Source organism: Antechinus flavipes, chromosome 1 (assembly GCF_016432865.1).
Source record: "Antechinus flavipes isolate AdamAnt ecotype Samford, QLD, Australia chromosome 1, AdamAnt_v2, whole genome shotgun sequence".
Lineage (NCBI taxonomy): Eukaryota > Metazoa > Chordata > Mammalia > Dasyuromorphia > Dasyuridae > Antechinus > Antechinus flavipes.
In genome coordinates, this window is record NC_067398.1 from 456,873,753 (window position 1) to 456,890,644 (window position 16,892).

At 35.5% G+C, this 16,892-nt stretch overlaps 1 protein-coding gene across 3 annotated transcripts in view; it reads right to left on the bottom strand.

The window, feature by feature from the left end:
- Positions 1–16,153, bottom strand: part of MTFR1 (mitochondrial fission regulator 1) — a 59,808-nt gene extending 43,655 nt beyond the window's left edge. The window contains exons 1-2 of one of the 3 annotated variants that reach the window (XM_051970112.1): positions 16,060–16,153; positions 5,086–5,227 (exon numbers count right to left, since the gene is read on the bottom strand). In XM_051970112.1, the coding sequence (XP_051826072.1) occupies positions 5,086–5,151 (66 nt within the window). In that variant the 5' untranslated portion in view covers positions 5,152–5,227; positions 16,060–16,153. Of the gene's footprint in view, positions 1–274; positions 377–5,085; positions 5,228–16,059 lie in introns of those variants that run through there. The other 2 variants (XM_051970114.1, XM_051970113.1) reach the window with 2 other exon arrangements.
- Between the last annotated feature and the right edge of the window lie 739 nt (positions 16,154–16,892).

The window sequence follows — 16,892 nt, forward strand, 5'->3', positions numbered from 1 at the left end:
ACCTTTTTTCTAGCTTATGACCCTATGGCTTGTATGTAAACATGCAGGTAAAACTTCCTAAGTTGACTTATATTATTATTTTCTTAAGTGTTTTATAGACAAATAAAACAAGGCCACTATATATATATCTTTAAAAAAAAAAAAAAAAAAGGAAGTTGTAATTAAAAAAAAAAAAAACAAACAAAAAACCCCCATGCCTGAACAATACAGAAAGGACGGTAGTTTTAGCCACAGTGGGCTAAAAATATTGAGTAGTTTCTTCTGCTTTGGTTACCTGTGTTCTGCATGGCACCTTGCACTGTGTAAAGAAACAGGAGGCAAAGGTCTGTGCAGTCTGCTCACTGGGGCCTCTAGGGAGAGGACGAAATAGCTGCTTCTGTTACAGGACGAAAAAGATAAGTGGAGAAAAAGAGCAGCTAACCTCCAGGAGTCACAGAATTAGGTCTTCCTTTATTTTTTCCCTTCAGCCCTCATGAGAAAAAAATGCAAATAGCTATAAAGGAATAGGGAACAGATGGTACTGAAAAGTCACCATCTGTACACTGGGAGGCTGTTTGACCCAAGTGGGTCTCTCTCCCTCTACTCCTGGCTCAACTGTGCCTTGTAAATGTAGATGTGTAGAAAATGACTTCCTCTATTTTGAGGCAATTAAAGATATATTGTTATTTAGATATACACAGATAGTGATCAGAGAAGATGTGAAAGCTTCTTTAAATTGATCTAATATTGCCTAATCTTTAAAGTGGATCACTTTCAAAAAATTTTCTGAACAGCAAAATTTTATTTTGGTTTTATCCATTTGTTATACACACAGTACATATGCATATATAAAAAATCATATGCACATAGGAAGGCAACTATAGCTATATTAATGTTAAGAGAAATTCTGGGAAAGGACTTGAGAGGTAGAGAGACAGTGTGCATGTGTGTATGTGTATCTAGTTGTGACAGTCCATAACATTTAGCAACAGTGTTTGAATGTGATGACAGCAAAATGGGGGGAATCTGGTGACATTAGGAAAGCAGTTTGTTCTATTTTAACATTGTGAAATGGTACAGTAGAGGTGTTGAAGTGTGAGGCTTGAGTCTGAAGCTGTCATCTGTCTGAGTCGTGCTGGCTACATATCCTAATTTTATGTGGTAGTAAAGGGAATTATAATTAAATGCTGCCACATTTCTACTTTATTTTCTATTTTTAAATTTGTTCTGCATTAACTTACTCAGATTCATGTAATAATCTGATAGACAATATTTAGTAGGAAATACCAACTGTAAATTCAATCCCAATGAACACGTTAAGTGAACGAATTGTTTTAAAGACAAGCCAGAAAAAATAAGCTCTTGGATTTTTTTAGACTATAGATGTGAAAGGGGAAAGAAAAGAAAAATTAAGTTGTACATTAAAAAAAAAAAAAGATTTTAGGACAGTGGAACACCCTAGGATTTTCATAAAAATCCTTAACCAAAGGACACATTGTTCTTAGTTGTTTTCTTTTTCATTGAAAATTCTTAGCCATATAAATGTTCTACTTAAGAATATAGGAAGCAACAAAGTTCATTCCTTAAAATAGGAAACTTCTGAATTCCATTTTCTTTGCCTAGAAATGAAATATTGGCTGTCCACTACAAGCTAGAGAACAGCAACCCATCAGTTCCACAAAACTTGCCTTTTCAAATGGAAAAAGAAAAAGTAATATAAAAAGATATATGGAATTCATTAAAGAGGTATAATCCCTTCATTTTATATATGAAGAAACAGAAGTCTAGGGAAGAAGAGGAAAGGGAAGTAGTAGAATCAAGTAGTGTGTATATATGTATATATACATATATATACACATACACATACACACACACACACACACACACACACACACACACACACACCCACCCCAGAAGTAGTATCAGCAATAGCAGTAGTAATAGTAATAGTAATAGTGGTAGTAGGAGTGATGATAATAATTAGCATTACTGGAATGCTTTTAAGATTTATAAAGTACTTAATTTGTGTTAATTTATTTGATAATCATAACAATCCTGTGATTTTTGTCAATGAAGAAGGTGAGGTTGAAAGAGGTTAAACTAGATATCTATGCCCAGGGCCACACACAGCTAGTATGTGTCTGAGCCAGAATTTGCACTTGAGTCTCCCTGACTTAAAAGTTTAATGCTTTATCCAATACAAAATGGAATCAGAACCCACTATACCATGTTGCCCCACTTAACTTTCTGGCAACATTTTCTTTGTACAAGAAAAGATATGAAGGTTAAAAGACATAAGTCTTTGATCTTGAAGAGCTTACTATAATAAGATTTAATTCAATTTGTCAGATTTAGGGTAATGTGAATATAGCACTGTGGTAGAGTTAAGAAACTTAGTTCAAATCTCATTTTTGTCATTAATTGAATGATCTTGAAGCAAGATTAATATAACTGTTTTGAGTCTCAGTTTCCTTATATGTGTAAAAATCACCACTCAGCCTTTTGTCCTTTTCAGCACAAATTTATATTTATATGATTTTAACTGAAGATAAACTATTCAGAACTATGTGAACGTGTAGTTTTTAAGTCTAGGTGCTATCCAAAAAAAATTCTGACTCTCACAAAGAAAACTGTTAACAAAAGTCAAAACAAATAGTTTTACTTATTTTCAAATAGTATGTGATCTAATGTTAAAGATCTCAACATAAAAAGGAAAATAGGAGGTTGTACCGTTCACAGCTGGAGTCAAAAAAGAACTTTTTAAAATTACTGCTAGCTTTTGTTTTTTTTTTCTTTTTTCTTTTCCTGAGACAATTGAGGTTGTGACTTTTCCAAGGTCACATAGCTAGGAAGTGTTAAGTGTCTGAGATCAAATGTGAACTCAGGTCCTCCTGATTTCAGGGCCAGTGCTCTGTTCACTGTGCCACCTATATACCCTTAGCTTTTGTTTTTCTTTCACCTTAATTTCCTTATATATTCCTTCTACTCCCCTAGCCTAACAGCCACAATATCTCATTAATAAATAAACAAACCAACAAACAACTAGATAGATAGATAGATAGATGAATGGGGGGGAGGGGAGAAGGGGGAGAAGCTTCTAAAAAGTCCAACACACCAATTGGGCAGTCAGTCAGTGAATACTGATTAAATGCCTAACACATGTAGGGCAGTGTGCTAAACACTGCTGATACAAAAAGATGCAAAAGATAGTCCCTGCCTTCAAGGAGCTCATAATCAAATGGGTGAGACTAGCAAATAATCATGCTATAAACAAGCTGTACATACAATAAATAGGAGATAGTTAAGAGGAAAGGCACTAGAATTAAGAAGGATTGGAATTCTTGTAAAAGATGGAATTTTCACTGAGACTTGAATAAAATCAGAGAAGCCAATAGGCAAAGATAAGAAGGGAGAATGTTTCAGGCAGAGGGAAAGCCAGAGAAAACACAGGGCCAAGAAATGGAATTTTTTTTTTGTGGAATAGTCTGCAGACCATTGTCACTGGGTAGAAGACTACATTTGGAGAAATGGAAAGGGGATCATGGGACATCTGAGAGGGAATGTAAAGATTTGGAAGAGCTGCTGTGGCTCTCCTACTGACCCAACTCAAAATTCTCTGTCTCTTCAAATCCTTTCTCAGTTTTCACAATAAAGTTTCTTTCTTTCTTCCCTAATTTCTTTTCTCATGACTGTGAAGACTACCTAATGGTGCCATGACTTTCACTCTGACAGGGCACGCATGGTCAATTTGAAGATACAAATATAATTATGTGTTGTGGATTCCAATTCGAGAATCAAATAGAATATATTTGCAATAAAAGTCTACATATCTGTCCTTATGTTTTGGGCAGTTAAGAGACTTACAAGGATCAGCTAATTCTTTCCTGACAGTTTTTTTTTCACTTAGTAGCATGTTTTCTTAATGGGTGAGTCTGTGTAATGCAATTACAAAAATGTACACACAAACACAAACATGACCACTTCATTTTCCCTAAAGACTTATAGCAAAGAGATCATCCTCAAGCCTCTTTACCTTCTCTTTTAAGAGAGAAATTAGCTTGGCCATGTAGAAATAAAAACATCTCACATTCATATTCAATTCATATTACTGAAAAAGCTTTTCTACTCTTCATTTACTGTAAATGAGATCTTTAGTCCTAGTCTTTCTTTTTAGAAGCTCTTGAAAAAATGCTTTGGTAAACCACTTATTGATATTTAATTGATATTCCCTTCTCATTGTTAATTAACACCCAACTTCCTTTCCTTTTACTCAATCCTCTTTTTAGATTATGTTAATAACCTGTCTTAGTTTGTTTTATATATTATCATCATTTAGAGTACTTTTCTTCCACAACCTTCCTCTAATGAAGCTAGAAATATTTTTACCTTTGTTAGCCAAAACACTCTTTTAAAAAGCTTAAAACTATATTATCTTCCTGTCTGCATTTTTCAGTTGTGTACAATTTTTCATAATTCCATGGGGTTTTCTTGGCAGAAATACTGAAGTATTTGCCATTTCCCTCTGTAGTTCATTTTTCAGATGAGGAAATCAAGACAAACAGTTAAATGACTTGTTCAGTATCACAAAGCTAATAAGTGTCTAAGACTACATTTGAATTTAGAAAATCTTCCTGACTCTGCCTGGCACTCAATTTATAGAGCCATCTAGCAGAACCACTGCCTTCTTAAAAGGCCCTAAATTCTTCATAGCTAAAAACTATTAGATTTTTACATACAACAGAGACCATTAGCATTAAGTAAAATTACAGTATCATATTCAAATAATTTTCCTTTCACTTAACAGATAGTTTTTCTTTCTCAATGGGTAGAGAGAGAATTTGGAACTGAAAATACTAATTTAAAATTTCTTAAAATTGGTAAATGGGCTTGGCCTGGATTTTTAGGTCTCTAAGATCCTTTATAGCACTTAAGTTTTCTCATTCATAGTATAATTCTATTACATAAATTTAGACAAAAAAGTATACTTCTGAAATATGCAACAGTGTTATAAGAAAATTGTCTTTTGTGATTTTTCAACATTTGGAACCACTCAGTTTCACAGATATATTTTACCACTGCTTTATGAAATCAATTTTGGATACTTACTGATTCCATACTTATTCCAACTTGTTCGCAAACCATCCTAATTAGGCGTTTAATCCAGTTAAGCATCTAGATGGCAAAGTCTTCACAAATTGTTATTTGCAACATTTCAAGCACACACATCAGCACATGGTCCATTATCAGACTGAAATTAAAAGAGAAGCATTTAGATTGGCATACTTTAAATTAACATTATCAATCAACATAGTATAGAGTGGCAGGAATATAGAACTCTAAGATAATAAATTGGTTCTAGTCTTAATTCTGCCATTTATTTCCCAGGACAACTTAGGAAAGCAATTTAAAACAAGGAGGCTGTGGTTCTTAAGGTTCTGGTTCTGATATATTTCAAGAAACATTTATTAAATACTTTTCTATCTGAGTTATTAGGGATAAAAGGAAAAGCAGCAGTCCTTGGCTTTGAAGGAACTTACATGGGACTAAAGAACCAGGAGTGGGGAGACAGGGGGAAATTATAACATTAGTCAAGTACCAATAGTGTTAAGCACATCTATGATTATTCCATGGTCTACTGTTCCTATTCACAAAGGACTTATGATGATTTGGAATGGAAAATAATATTTGCATCCAGAGAGAGAATTATGGAGGCTGAATGTGGATTGAAGTATACTATTTTCATTTCTTTTGTTGTTTTTCAAGATAGATGGTCTGATTTTTCTTGTACGATATGGCAAATATTTGGAAACTATTTCCAAATATTCAAAAAAAAACCTTATTATTAACTTAGCAAGGGAAAAAAACATGAAATAACTGGAAAGACCACATAATAGAACTTTTAACTTTTGGAGCCCCCTGCATTCTGCCAAACCTCATGGCCAATTAGAAGATACAGATATAATTATGTGCATTGGATTCCAACTTGAGAATGAAACTGGGAGCAGGAGTTGATCCTCTCCTGAAATTTTCCTTCACTTAATAGTACGTCGTCTTCATGGCTGAGTCTGCATTATATCAAAAGTTAAACCTAAAAGACGAAAGAATCCACAAATAATACACACAACCCTCTTCTAAATTTCGTAAAGAAGTTACCTCTCTGGGAATCTCACTTTTCTTACCTATAAAGTAAGGTGATTGAATAATGGCCTCTTAGATCTCTTTCAACACAGATCTTTGATTATATCTAAAGTCAGATTTATAGAACTGAAATTTTTGGCTACCGTCTGTGGTTCTCAGTCTCATGTCAAGATATAGGCACAAGCCTACTAATTGGTCTTCAGGAAATAGCAATTTCTGGAATGTTCCACTAGGCCTGAAGGGAATCATTAGCTCTAGCCAACTACAGATGCTACTGCTAACAGCTGGGAAAATATTCTAAGAAGAATGCAGTTGCCCAAAAAACATTCACTTTTATATATAAAAGTATACATAAATATAAATTCTTCATATTTTCTTTGAGAAACAGGATTTGTAATTCGGAAAGTTCTTCCTTTAGCTACAGGTGATTTTGAAAACTCTTAGGCAAAAGTCACAAAGTAGACCCTAAGAAGCTTACAGATAATTATTCAATTTAAACTTTTAAGTCTCCATTAAGTATTCTAAATCCTCCAAATCTGTAAAACATGGCAGAAATGGAAAGAAAAGTAGCAGGAAACTTTCTTTACCTTTCTTATTCAAAAAAAATTTTTTTTCTATAACTGTGAGTTTATTTATATTTATTCCCACTGATCAATGAATGAATGAAACAGCATTTATTCAGTAATTGTGCCAAACCCATAGCCATTTACAATCATTCAATAACAGTAGTAAGAGTACTACTCTGTACTTGTTTTCCAAGCTTGTTCAATAATGGAATAGAAAGCTGATAATCTCATGTCTATGAAATATGTATCAATAAACAAAAATAGGTAGGGGAAAAAATCTATAATTACAACAAATACACATACACACACACACACACATATCCTCTCTGTATAGATGGGTTAAATATTTGTCTACATAAATGAAATATACATCTACGCTCAAATTAGCATTTACTAATATGTTCAGAGATACTAGATGAATGAGTCTTTGAATTAGTCTCATCAGTCTTTGAATTACTTTTTGTAAATCGCTTATATTAATTAAGTTGTTACTATTAATTTCTTCTTTGAAATACTTCTTTTATGCATCCCTTCCTCTTTATTCTTCTTCCACTACTGTAGTCTACATTTTTATCCATTCATTTCAGTATTAGTACAAAATGTTAGCTCAACTTATTTTACATCTTGCACACTGCTGCTCATAGTTTTATGATTTCTTTGATGTGGAGATTATCTCCATTGAAGCATATCACAAAGTTCAACAGCACTGAAAACCAACTTCATAAGTCACTGTGGCCGAAAAACTTCTGCAATACTCATGGGCAAACTTCTTGATGAATTACCAGCCTATGTTCAGTTTGCCTAACCACTTCACACCAGCTGGACTCCTTTGATTTGACACTTATCATAATCACCACCAATCAAAACACATTTCTTCAGCTTCCTTCTGTTATACTGCTATTCCCAAAGATTACAAGCTCCTTAAAGGCATGGACTGTATTCCTTTTACTTATTTGTATCCACATTCTCTTCCACACCATGGCTGGGGCATTTAATATATCTACTGAATTGAATGGAATTTTCAGCTCCATTTCTTGTATCTTTAAAAAAAAAAAAAATTAGGTCTAGATAGTTTACCACATATCAAGCTTAAGTTTCCCTTCCTAGTGGCAAGGTAGAGTGGCTAGAGTGCCAGACTGATAGTTATAAACTCCAAGTTTGAATTATATCTTAAAGACACCTAGTACATGTGTCCATGTACTAATATTACTAATAAAATATGCTCTTCACAATCTGGCTTCAATATATCTTTACCAACTTATTTCATCTAATATTCCCAAATACATTCTATTTTCCAAATGGCTTATTTTTCTATACATAACCATTCTCATTCATCCCTGTCCCTTTCTTTGCACAGGCATCCTCTCTTGCTTCTGCCTTAGAATCCCTAACTTCCTTAAAGTTTCAATTCAAAGGCCACCTCCTATATAAAGCCCTTCCTAATACCTTTTGTTGATAAATCATCCCCATTAATTTGTAATTCCTCTCTATATATTTTTATGTATAGTTCTCTTTGTGTATTTGTGTGTTTGTTGTTCATTCTTCCCACTTCCCCAAGAATTGAAGCTCCCTGAGGATAAAAACTGCATTATTTTTGTCTTTGAGCCATAATGCTAGGGACTCAAAGCAATCAATCAATAAATGCTTGTCAATCAAATTGAACAGGAAGAATGAGCAGGGCTAGATTATGTAATAACTTTTCCCTTCAATCCATTCTCCATACTGATGCTGCATAAATCTTCTAAGGTCCTACTTTCATCTAATTATTTTATTCAAAGAAGTAAATGGCTTTCAACCAGCACATCAGACTTTAATGCTAAAATGACCAGGCACTGTCAATTTGACACCAAATGTTAAAATTTTATTTTAAATAAAAAATTTTCATCCTACTACCTATTTTCTTTAATTTATGGATTGAAAAAAAAAAAGCTCAGTGCATCAAGTGATGCAGCTTGCTACTCTAAGGTGTTCTTTTATTGTTGAATTCCTTTGCTTGTCAATGCTGTTCATGATCTTGTCCCATTCTAACAAAGTTCACTGACTACTAGTCTCTTTTTCTTTCTGTCTCCCTCCCTCCTTTTTAATATTAGGTGCCCATTACTATTCTAAGAATAGAAAATAAAAACTTAAGTCATGAGTTATCTATCTACCTACCTACCCACCCACCCATCTGTCTACAGCTCACAACTCATATCCATTCCAAGGTTATTTCAGCCCACACTGAATTTACTGCCTTTATGGTCAGCACCTTAGCACACACAGTCCAAAGTGTTAACACTATTCTTTCTCTTCTTCTACCCCTTCCATTTCCGAACCATATAGGAAATAAGCACCACTACCTTTTAAGGAAAGAACACTGAAATTAACAAAGAAAGAATCAGTGCATTAATACTGTATTTTCCAAACTAATTGAATATAGAACATTTGAGGACTACCAACAAATGAATTCATATACATGTGCATGTACACATGCACATATCCTATAAATTCTGGTGTGGAAATATGGAAAAAACTTAGCAAAACAGGAAGGCTAGAAAATTGAAACAAAAGAAATTAAGAGTAATTTTCACCCAGAAAAACTGTTGCTCGTTCTAAATGTTGTTGAAACAACAAATATTGTTGTATTTAATGCTTTAAAAGGAAAATCATTGCTAGCTTTATTTTCTCAAGGAAACTTTGTTGAACTATAGGACTTCAATGGACATGGTTTGGAGAATACTGTTACATTACTAGAAAGTGCAAGTATGTCTGATAACACCAATCATTGTAAAATAAATATAAGAAGAACACTTATGGGACAATATTTGTAAAGTGATTTACAATTCTTAGGCTCATAAATGCTAGTTATTATTGTTATTATTATTTTAAAATCTTGTTTGGAATGTTAATGAGGATTAATCAATTAATGGCAATTATCGTCCATAAGCTAAATTAAAACAAGACCAAAAACTTTTACAAATGCCAAAAATATTCTCTATGTATGTATGTATATAGTAACCATATTTATGACCTTACAGACAAATTGATTTTAAGTGGCCGAGTTATGTTCAAGATTAAGGTACCTATCTAGCAAGAAGTAAAAAAAAGAAAACGTTATGATGCATTGTCACAAAAGAATATAATAAGCTAAGTAAAACAACTATTTAACTGATAAACTGTGTGGGATGTAGATTACAGACATGAATAGTAAGGTGAAAATATAGTTCTTTGATACCACGGTAAGCTGCTGCATTGTTAACATAAGAGATCCGCTTTAAGTTCACTATTTTTGAATTATGTGTAGTAGCATTAGTATATTGTAAGCCATTTAGATAAGGCTAAAATGAAATCATAATACCTAACATGAATGCCAGGGGGCTGAACTTCTAGAGGGCAGAAATCAATGATTGGAATAGAAAAACTGATAAAAGGAAAAACTTGGCAAACGAAATAACTTATTTTTCTACATTCCCTTTTCTTCCAGCTATACTGCTTTTGGACTTCTCTATCATGCCTTTCTTCTCCAGGAAATTTATCATGGAGAAACCTCATTATCCTCAAAGATTGAATCTGTCTGGTACTCACCTCTTTATCAGTACCTTCTGTCCTTCTAGTTGGAGAACAGAACCATGAACTCCAGGGCCTCAGTTTTCCATTAGATTGCAACCTCCTTGAGGGCAGAGGCTGTTTTTTTGGTTTTTTTTTAAACCTGCATTTGTATCCCCAGTGCTTTGCACAGTGCTGGCACATAGTAGGTGTTTTATAAATGTTTACAGACTGACATTCCAATGTTAGCAATTAACCAATCCCTCCTTAATAAATTGTGCATATTGATGAACTAAATCCATTTGTAAACTTTGACAAGTATTTTGTATTATATCCCAGAATTTAATATAGCAAGGTCATTTTGAACATTTAATTGTTTGTACTATTAAAAAAAAGTACTAGAAAATGACAAATACTGCAGAAGATGGAGAAAAATTGGAACTTTGATATAATGCTAGTGAAGTTGTGAACTCTTCTATTCTGGGAAAAACTTGGAACTATTTTTAAAGGATTATAAAAACCAGGTGTAATTCTTGACACAGCAATACCTGAACTAGGTCTGTATTCACTCCCCCCATCCCCCAAAATTTTTTTTTAAAAAGGAAAAAGACCTAATGCACAAAAACATTTATAGCTTTTCTTTTTTTGTGGTGGCAAACAATAGCAAAGTGAAGGGATGCTCATCAATTGGGGAATGGCTAAACAAGTTGTTGTGTGATTGTGATGGGATCTGTGATAGAATACTTTTTGTGTCCTGCAAGGATTCTCCAAACTTTTCCCACTTGCTATTCCTCTTTCACTAAGTTTTTACATGATCCCGTGTGTGTGTGTGTGCAGAATAGGTATACAAAGATAATAGATCATAATTTTGTGACTCTTTCATTCAGTTACAATACTCCCTTATGGATTTGTGACCCACAGTTTAAGCAAGCTGTATTCTAAAGAAGTGATGAGAGACATTGAAGAAGGGCTCCAACATATAGGGAAGACCTCTGTGGAGCACTTATAGGATATAGGAGAACACAGGAGAGAAATGGACCTAAAAGTATGAATGGATTTTGATCTGCATGGTTAGGGAAAACCATGGGTGTTAGTGAGTTCTTTTTTTCCAAAAGAGTTCTAGAAGACTCAAAATGCTATTACAAACAGTGGCAGCAAGGAGATCACTCTTCACAAACTTTGATTGAAATAAATGAATTATAATCAAAATAATCTAATAAAAATATTTAAAAACATAAACTTCAAAACATGGTAAGATCATCAGGGCCCATGCCAAGAAGTGGTTATTTGATTTTTCTTCAGAACATTCATGATAGGAGCTATGCCAAGAAGTGGCTATTTGATTTTTCTTCAGGACATTCATGATAGGATAATCACATATTCCGTTTTATAGATGGACAAAAATACAAGCTAACTCCAGTACTCTCTTCATAAAATCACTGTCTTAAGAGCTTACAAGTTTAAGTGCCCAACATATGTCAGAGACAATAAATTACAAAATTAAAAAACAGAAGCTTTTATATAGTATGATAACACTTTATGATTACTGCATTCACTTATCACAAATTAACGTATGGGTGAATTTTAATTGGATAAAATTTAAAATCACAGAACTTAAAAAGATGATTAATTGAATTTAAACTCTCTGACCTATTCTACTACATCTTTTCATAGAACAAGAGAAACTGGTTAGAAGGCTTAATGAAAACCTGAGGTGAGAACATACATATGAGGGTCTGAAAAAAGAAATTACTTTCTAGAGGATGTAGCTTTCCAGGATTCCAGGACTTGCTTCAGGGCAGTCACTCTCAGAAAGCTTAGAAGCATTGTATTAAGGTGCAATCTAGCGATTCTTGAAGGGCATTTTTTTCTTTTATGCAAGTCTATTAAATTTTCAAATGAGTCGGAATTACTAGCAAAGATTACAAAATAATTATTTCAAATGCCTGCCTAAAATAGTTAAATGGAGGATTGTGTGTGTGTGTGTGTGTGTGTGTGTGTGTGTGTGTGTGTATGAGATGCTCATGCAATAAAGGAAATGATAATCAACTGAAGTAGATTTTAAGAAGCATGTACCACCACCCCTTTACTTATGTACTCAACCTAAAAGTTGGTTATTCTGGCAATATCTGATCATTGAAAAAAAAAAATTAAAATTCGAACTATGTAATTAGTTGCTTCACTTTTTGTATTTTTTAAAAACGTAAATATAACATTTTTTATAGTAAATCCATATTGTAATTAGAATTGATGTTCAACAACAATGTATATGATGACTGAAAAAAGGAACTTAAAATAATTAAGAGCCCGGAGACCAGAGTTCCAGTTTTCTTTTGGCCATTAAGTTACTATATGATTTTGAATGACAAATTGAAGCCAATGGGCTTTTTTCTCATTTTTAAAAGGAGAGGGTTGGGACTAGACAAGATTTTAGTAATACAAAAATTGAAATTACTATTTTATAAAGATGAATTGACCTTGGCAACAACTTCAGAGAATTATCTTGATTTTAAAACTGAATTAATTCTAAATAGATCACTGGATCAAGAGATTGAAAATGAGGCAAAGGGTATTCTACTTAAGTTATTATTCTGCTTATTCCACAGAAGCTCACAGAAAAATTTTTTTGGGGTGGGTAGCTATGTCTATTAACTCAGAGAGCTTAAAAGTTAAAAACAAAAAACCCCAAAAAACCTTATATCTGCCAAATTGGAAAATTTTCAAAGAGCAAGAGAGAGAGACTAAGTGAATTCACCAAGTGAATAGAGAGTTACATATGTGGCAATAAGAATGATTTTGTTTTTCAATGTGAGGAACTTCTTTACCCAAAATATTCAGTCAGCCAGTCATTCAATCAATAAAACAAAGCCCCCAATTACTTATAAAGTCCAAATCCCAGTGGCAAACATGACCTTAGCCAATCAAATCCCACCCTATTTTCCAGCTTAATCACACTACTACTCACCAATACACAAACTTAATTTACTTAATCTGAAATATTTTACTTATAGTCCCCAAAACAAGGTTTTGGCCTTCCCTAACCCCTCAAAAGAAAAATGAAGTCTATTTTAAAATGTTTGCCATAGTTATTAAACAGTTTAAGTTTTCATATAAAAGTTATCTGAGTTTCAAAGTTTATGTTTAAGCTCTTTTATGTGACTTTCAAAACAAAACACATACAAATGTTACCCCTAAATAAATTAAGTTGCTTTTTTTTTTCCTGATTCTTTTTTTTTTTTTTTTGATGATTTAAGCCATTAACAGGCCCTCACATGTTTTAAATATAAAAAAGATATTGTTTTCTTAAAAGGTAATCTGCACTTCAAGTTAAAAGTACATTACATTGTATAGTTCTTTAGCGTTTATAAAATAATTTTCTCACAAGAGCTTTATGAAGCAGGGAAAAAGTATTGCTTCCATTTTAGAGATGAGGAAATTGAAAATTATATAACTTATAAGTACTATATACTAATATGATTCCACTAGACCTAAATCCAGTGGTCTTTCTATATCATAAAGAAGAATGACATTTACTGTTTCTGCTTGCTGAGATTATGGATTAGACTAGGATTAGATATAGAATATCAAATTCCAAAAACAGAAAGTGGGTCAATTTGCTGAGGAAATTATAAATATGAAATAAATCTAGAAAATCTGGATAACTGACTATCCTCCGGGAAAAATCTAACTCTAACGCATCACACTGATGGGGTAAGGACTCTGGGTTCTACCCTACCAACATGAAAAAAGATCTTTAAAGAGACTCAGGATTGGACTCCCAGTACTTCTTATGAGGAACAGTCTAGCTAACTGGGAGTGGGGCCTAGAGTTTCCAGATGGATAGCCATCAATATAATTTTTTCAGTTATAAAAACTCATGAAATGTATAGTGGAAAAAATGTTAAATTGGATTCACTTATGCTTTGTGTTTTGCTATTTACTACCTGTCTATCCTGTTAACTCACTTATAAAAATTAGCTGTACCCCCAAGCGATTTCTTCCTACTCAAGATCTAGTCTATATCTACTGAGGTAAAGGTTCATAACTATGAATTTGTTTAAAACATTTTTTGGGGAGTAATAACTCTACTTCAATTATTATTGATTTGTAATCCTATTAGATTTTATGCATCTAAGGACATTCTGAAAAATGGTCCAAGACACATTTGGGGGAGAGGAGGAAGAGAAGGTTATAAATACTAAGTACTTACTATAAGCCAGATACTTCACAAATCTTATCTTACTTGGTTCTCACAAATAATCCTTTCAAGTATTTATTATCTCCATTTTACAGCTGGAAGGCAGCAGAATTCAGAAGCAGCTAGATGGCCCAGAGGATAGAACTAGATGGGATTGTAATCAGTAAGATTTGAGTTGAAATTCAGTCTCAGATACTAATTTTTTGTCAATGAACCTCTCAGCATTAGTTTCCTCAACTGTAATCACAATAGCTTAATACCTTAAAGGTAGGATTAAATTAAAGCAGGATTAAATGAGATATTTATAGTGTTTAGCACAGTGCCTGTCTTAAACCAGGAACTTTAAAAGGCTCTGTCCTGTTCCATTTCCCACCTCTCAGCTCCAGATCAAGTTCCACTACCCATCTCCACCTAGCTGTAAGATAATGTTCATTCCAAAGAAAGCAGTCATTTTTAAACTTGGATATTTTGCATTTAAAGATTTCTGAATTCTAAATTCTTTCTTCCTCCTGCCGCTCCCCTATCCATTGAGAAGGCAAGCAATATCAATTACACAAGACTCAAAAGATATTTTTAAGTTTCAAAAAGACTAGAAATCATAGTGATCCATACACACAAAAATTATCTTTCCCCTTCTGACTTCCCTCAATCTCGAATAAAAACAAATCTGCTTATTTTCCCTCCCTCCCTCTCCATTACTAGTGCTCGGATTACCTCTAATTTACCCTTTTTATCACTGTCTGCTTAAACTTTTCCTCCCTTTTCGCCCGAGAAATTTTTACAAAACCCTGGGTGTATAGGTACATAAATTATGTACACAAATCAAACATTTACGGATAATAAATCACTATTTCACGACCGCACATTCAGTTACGAGCCCGCATTTGGGGCGGCTAAGCATAATTTGACTAGCTCAATCCTACAGCACGCACAGCTTGTTAGTAAACAGCGCGGTCTCCCCCTATTACGCCGAGAGCCCCAGTCTGCTGCCTTTCTCCTGCCCAGCGCTGGCACGCAGCAGACACGTAATAAATGCTTATAGACCATCCAGACTTTCTAAAGCAATGACTCTCACATTCAAATGGGTTAAAAAAACAAAAGCCAACGCGTGTGTGTGGGTGTGGGGGGGCTTCCCCGGCGCGCTATTGCGGTCTTCCCTAGGCTAGCAGCGGCTACTTTGAGATTTGGGAGGTTTCTCGGTTCCGGTTCATGGAGGCGGCCGTGGGTGAAAGCCCGACCCCGAGGGAGCCCATACCCTCCGGGGGGTGCCAGGGAGCGCGCGTGGGAGCGAGTGTCCGAGGGTGCGAGGGAGGTGACTTCAAGTCATCCAAGGACGACGTGTCGTTGTAGACATGTGAGAGAAATAGAAGGCGTGCCCACGTTCTCCCAGTCCGCCCCGCTCCGTTCCCGCAGGCCCTCGCCCCGACTCGACCAGCTCCCTCTTTGCTACCCCTGGGCTACCGACACCAACTGGGCCCAGCGAGCCCATAGCTGCGGCTCCGTTGCCCCAGCCTCCCGCTCTCGCCGCTCCAATCGCCCTCTCCCTCCCGGAACTCCCAGAATCCAGAAGCCGCCCCCTCCCCACCTGAGCAAACGGCCTTCTCGAGTCTCTCCTCTCTTCTAGACCCCCCTAACCCCACCCCTCCAGCTCACCAGACCCGCCGCAACAGCCAGCGCCTCCTTCACCGGCTTCGGACTCGGAGCTGGGAGGTTCCAGGGCCGTCATCGGCACACAGCCAATCACCTCCCGGCGCCGGTTGCGCCCCGGGCCTCCGTCGACCAATCGTCTATGTTCCGTTAGCGAGGGGGGCGGGTCCTAAGTCCCGCGCGACTCTTAGGGTGGAGAGGAGAGTCTAGTAGGGGGTCAAGTTGCACCCTGCTGGGTCCCCAGCTGGGAGTAGGTGCTGAGATCGCTCTGCGCATGTGTGTTTGGGGTGTGGGAAAGGGACAGGAGGCGTCACGGGGCAGGGAATGTTGTGCTGCGTCCTCCGCTCTTGATGTTTGCTTCTATGGGCCGCTTGTTTGAGTGACCTTTTGTTTCTTTGTGTGAAGTCCGGGAAGCTTCGAATTTTGAAAGGGACGGCCTTGAGCTTGCTATGCAGAGAAAGAGTGATCAATTTTAAGATTCCCGACACTCTTAGGTAGGAAACCTCAGTGCATCTTTGCACTGAGAACTTTGGACCCAATCTGCAGTTCATCTTCCTGAGACAAATATATGTCCAGTGCTTAGTCACTAAACTTTAGTTTGTGCTGTGTTATGGATATGCGTAGCCAGCACCTTGAATATGCAATATTATCCGTAGTAACGTGGTTTGAACCTAGTAGTGCTCATACTTTGTATTTCCGTACCCTTTCCATTGGATTCATCCTCCTCACACCGAGAGGTGACCACTGGCATTCTACGAGTAATGGTGTACACTTTGACACTGATATTGATTACATAACAACACTCACAAGACATTTTTAATGCCATGTTCTAATAAAAG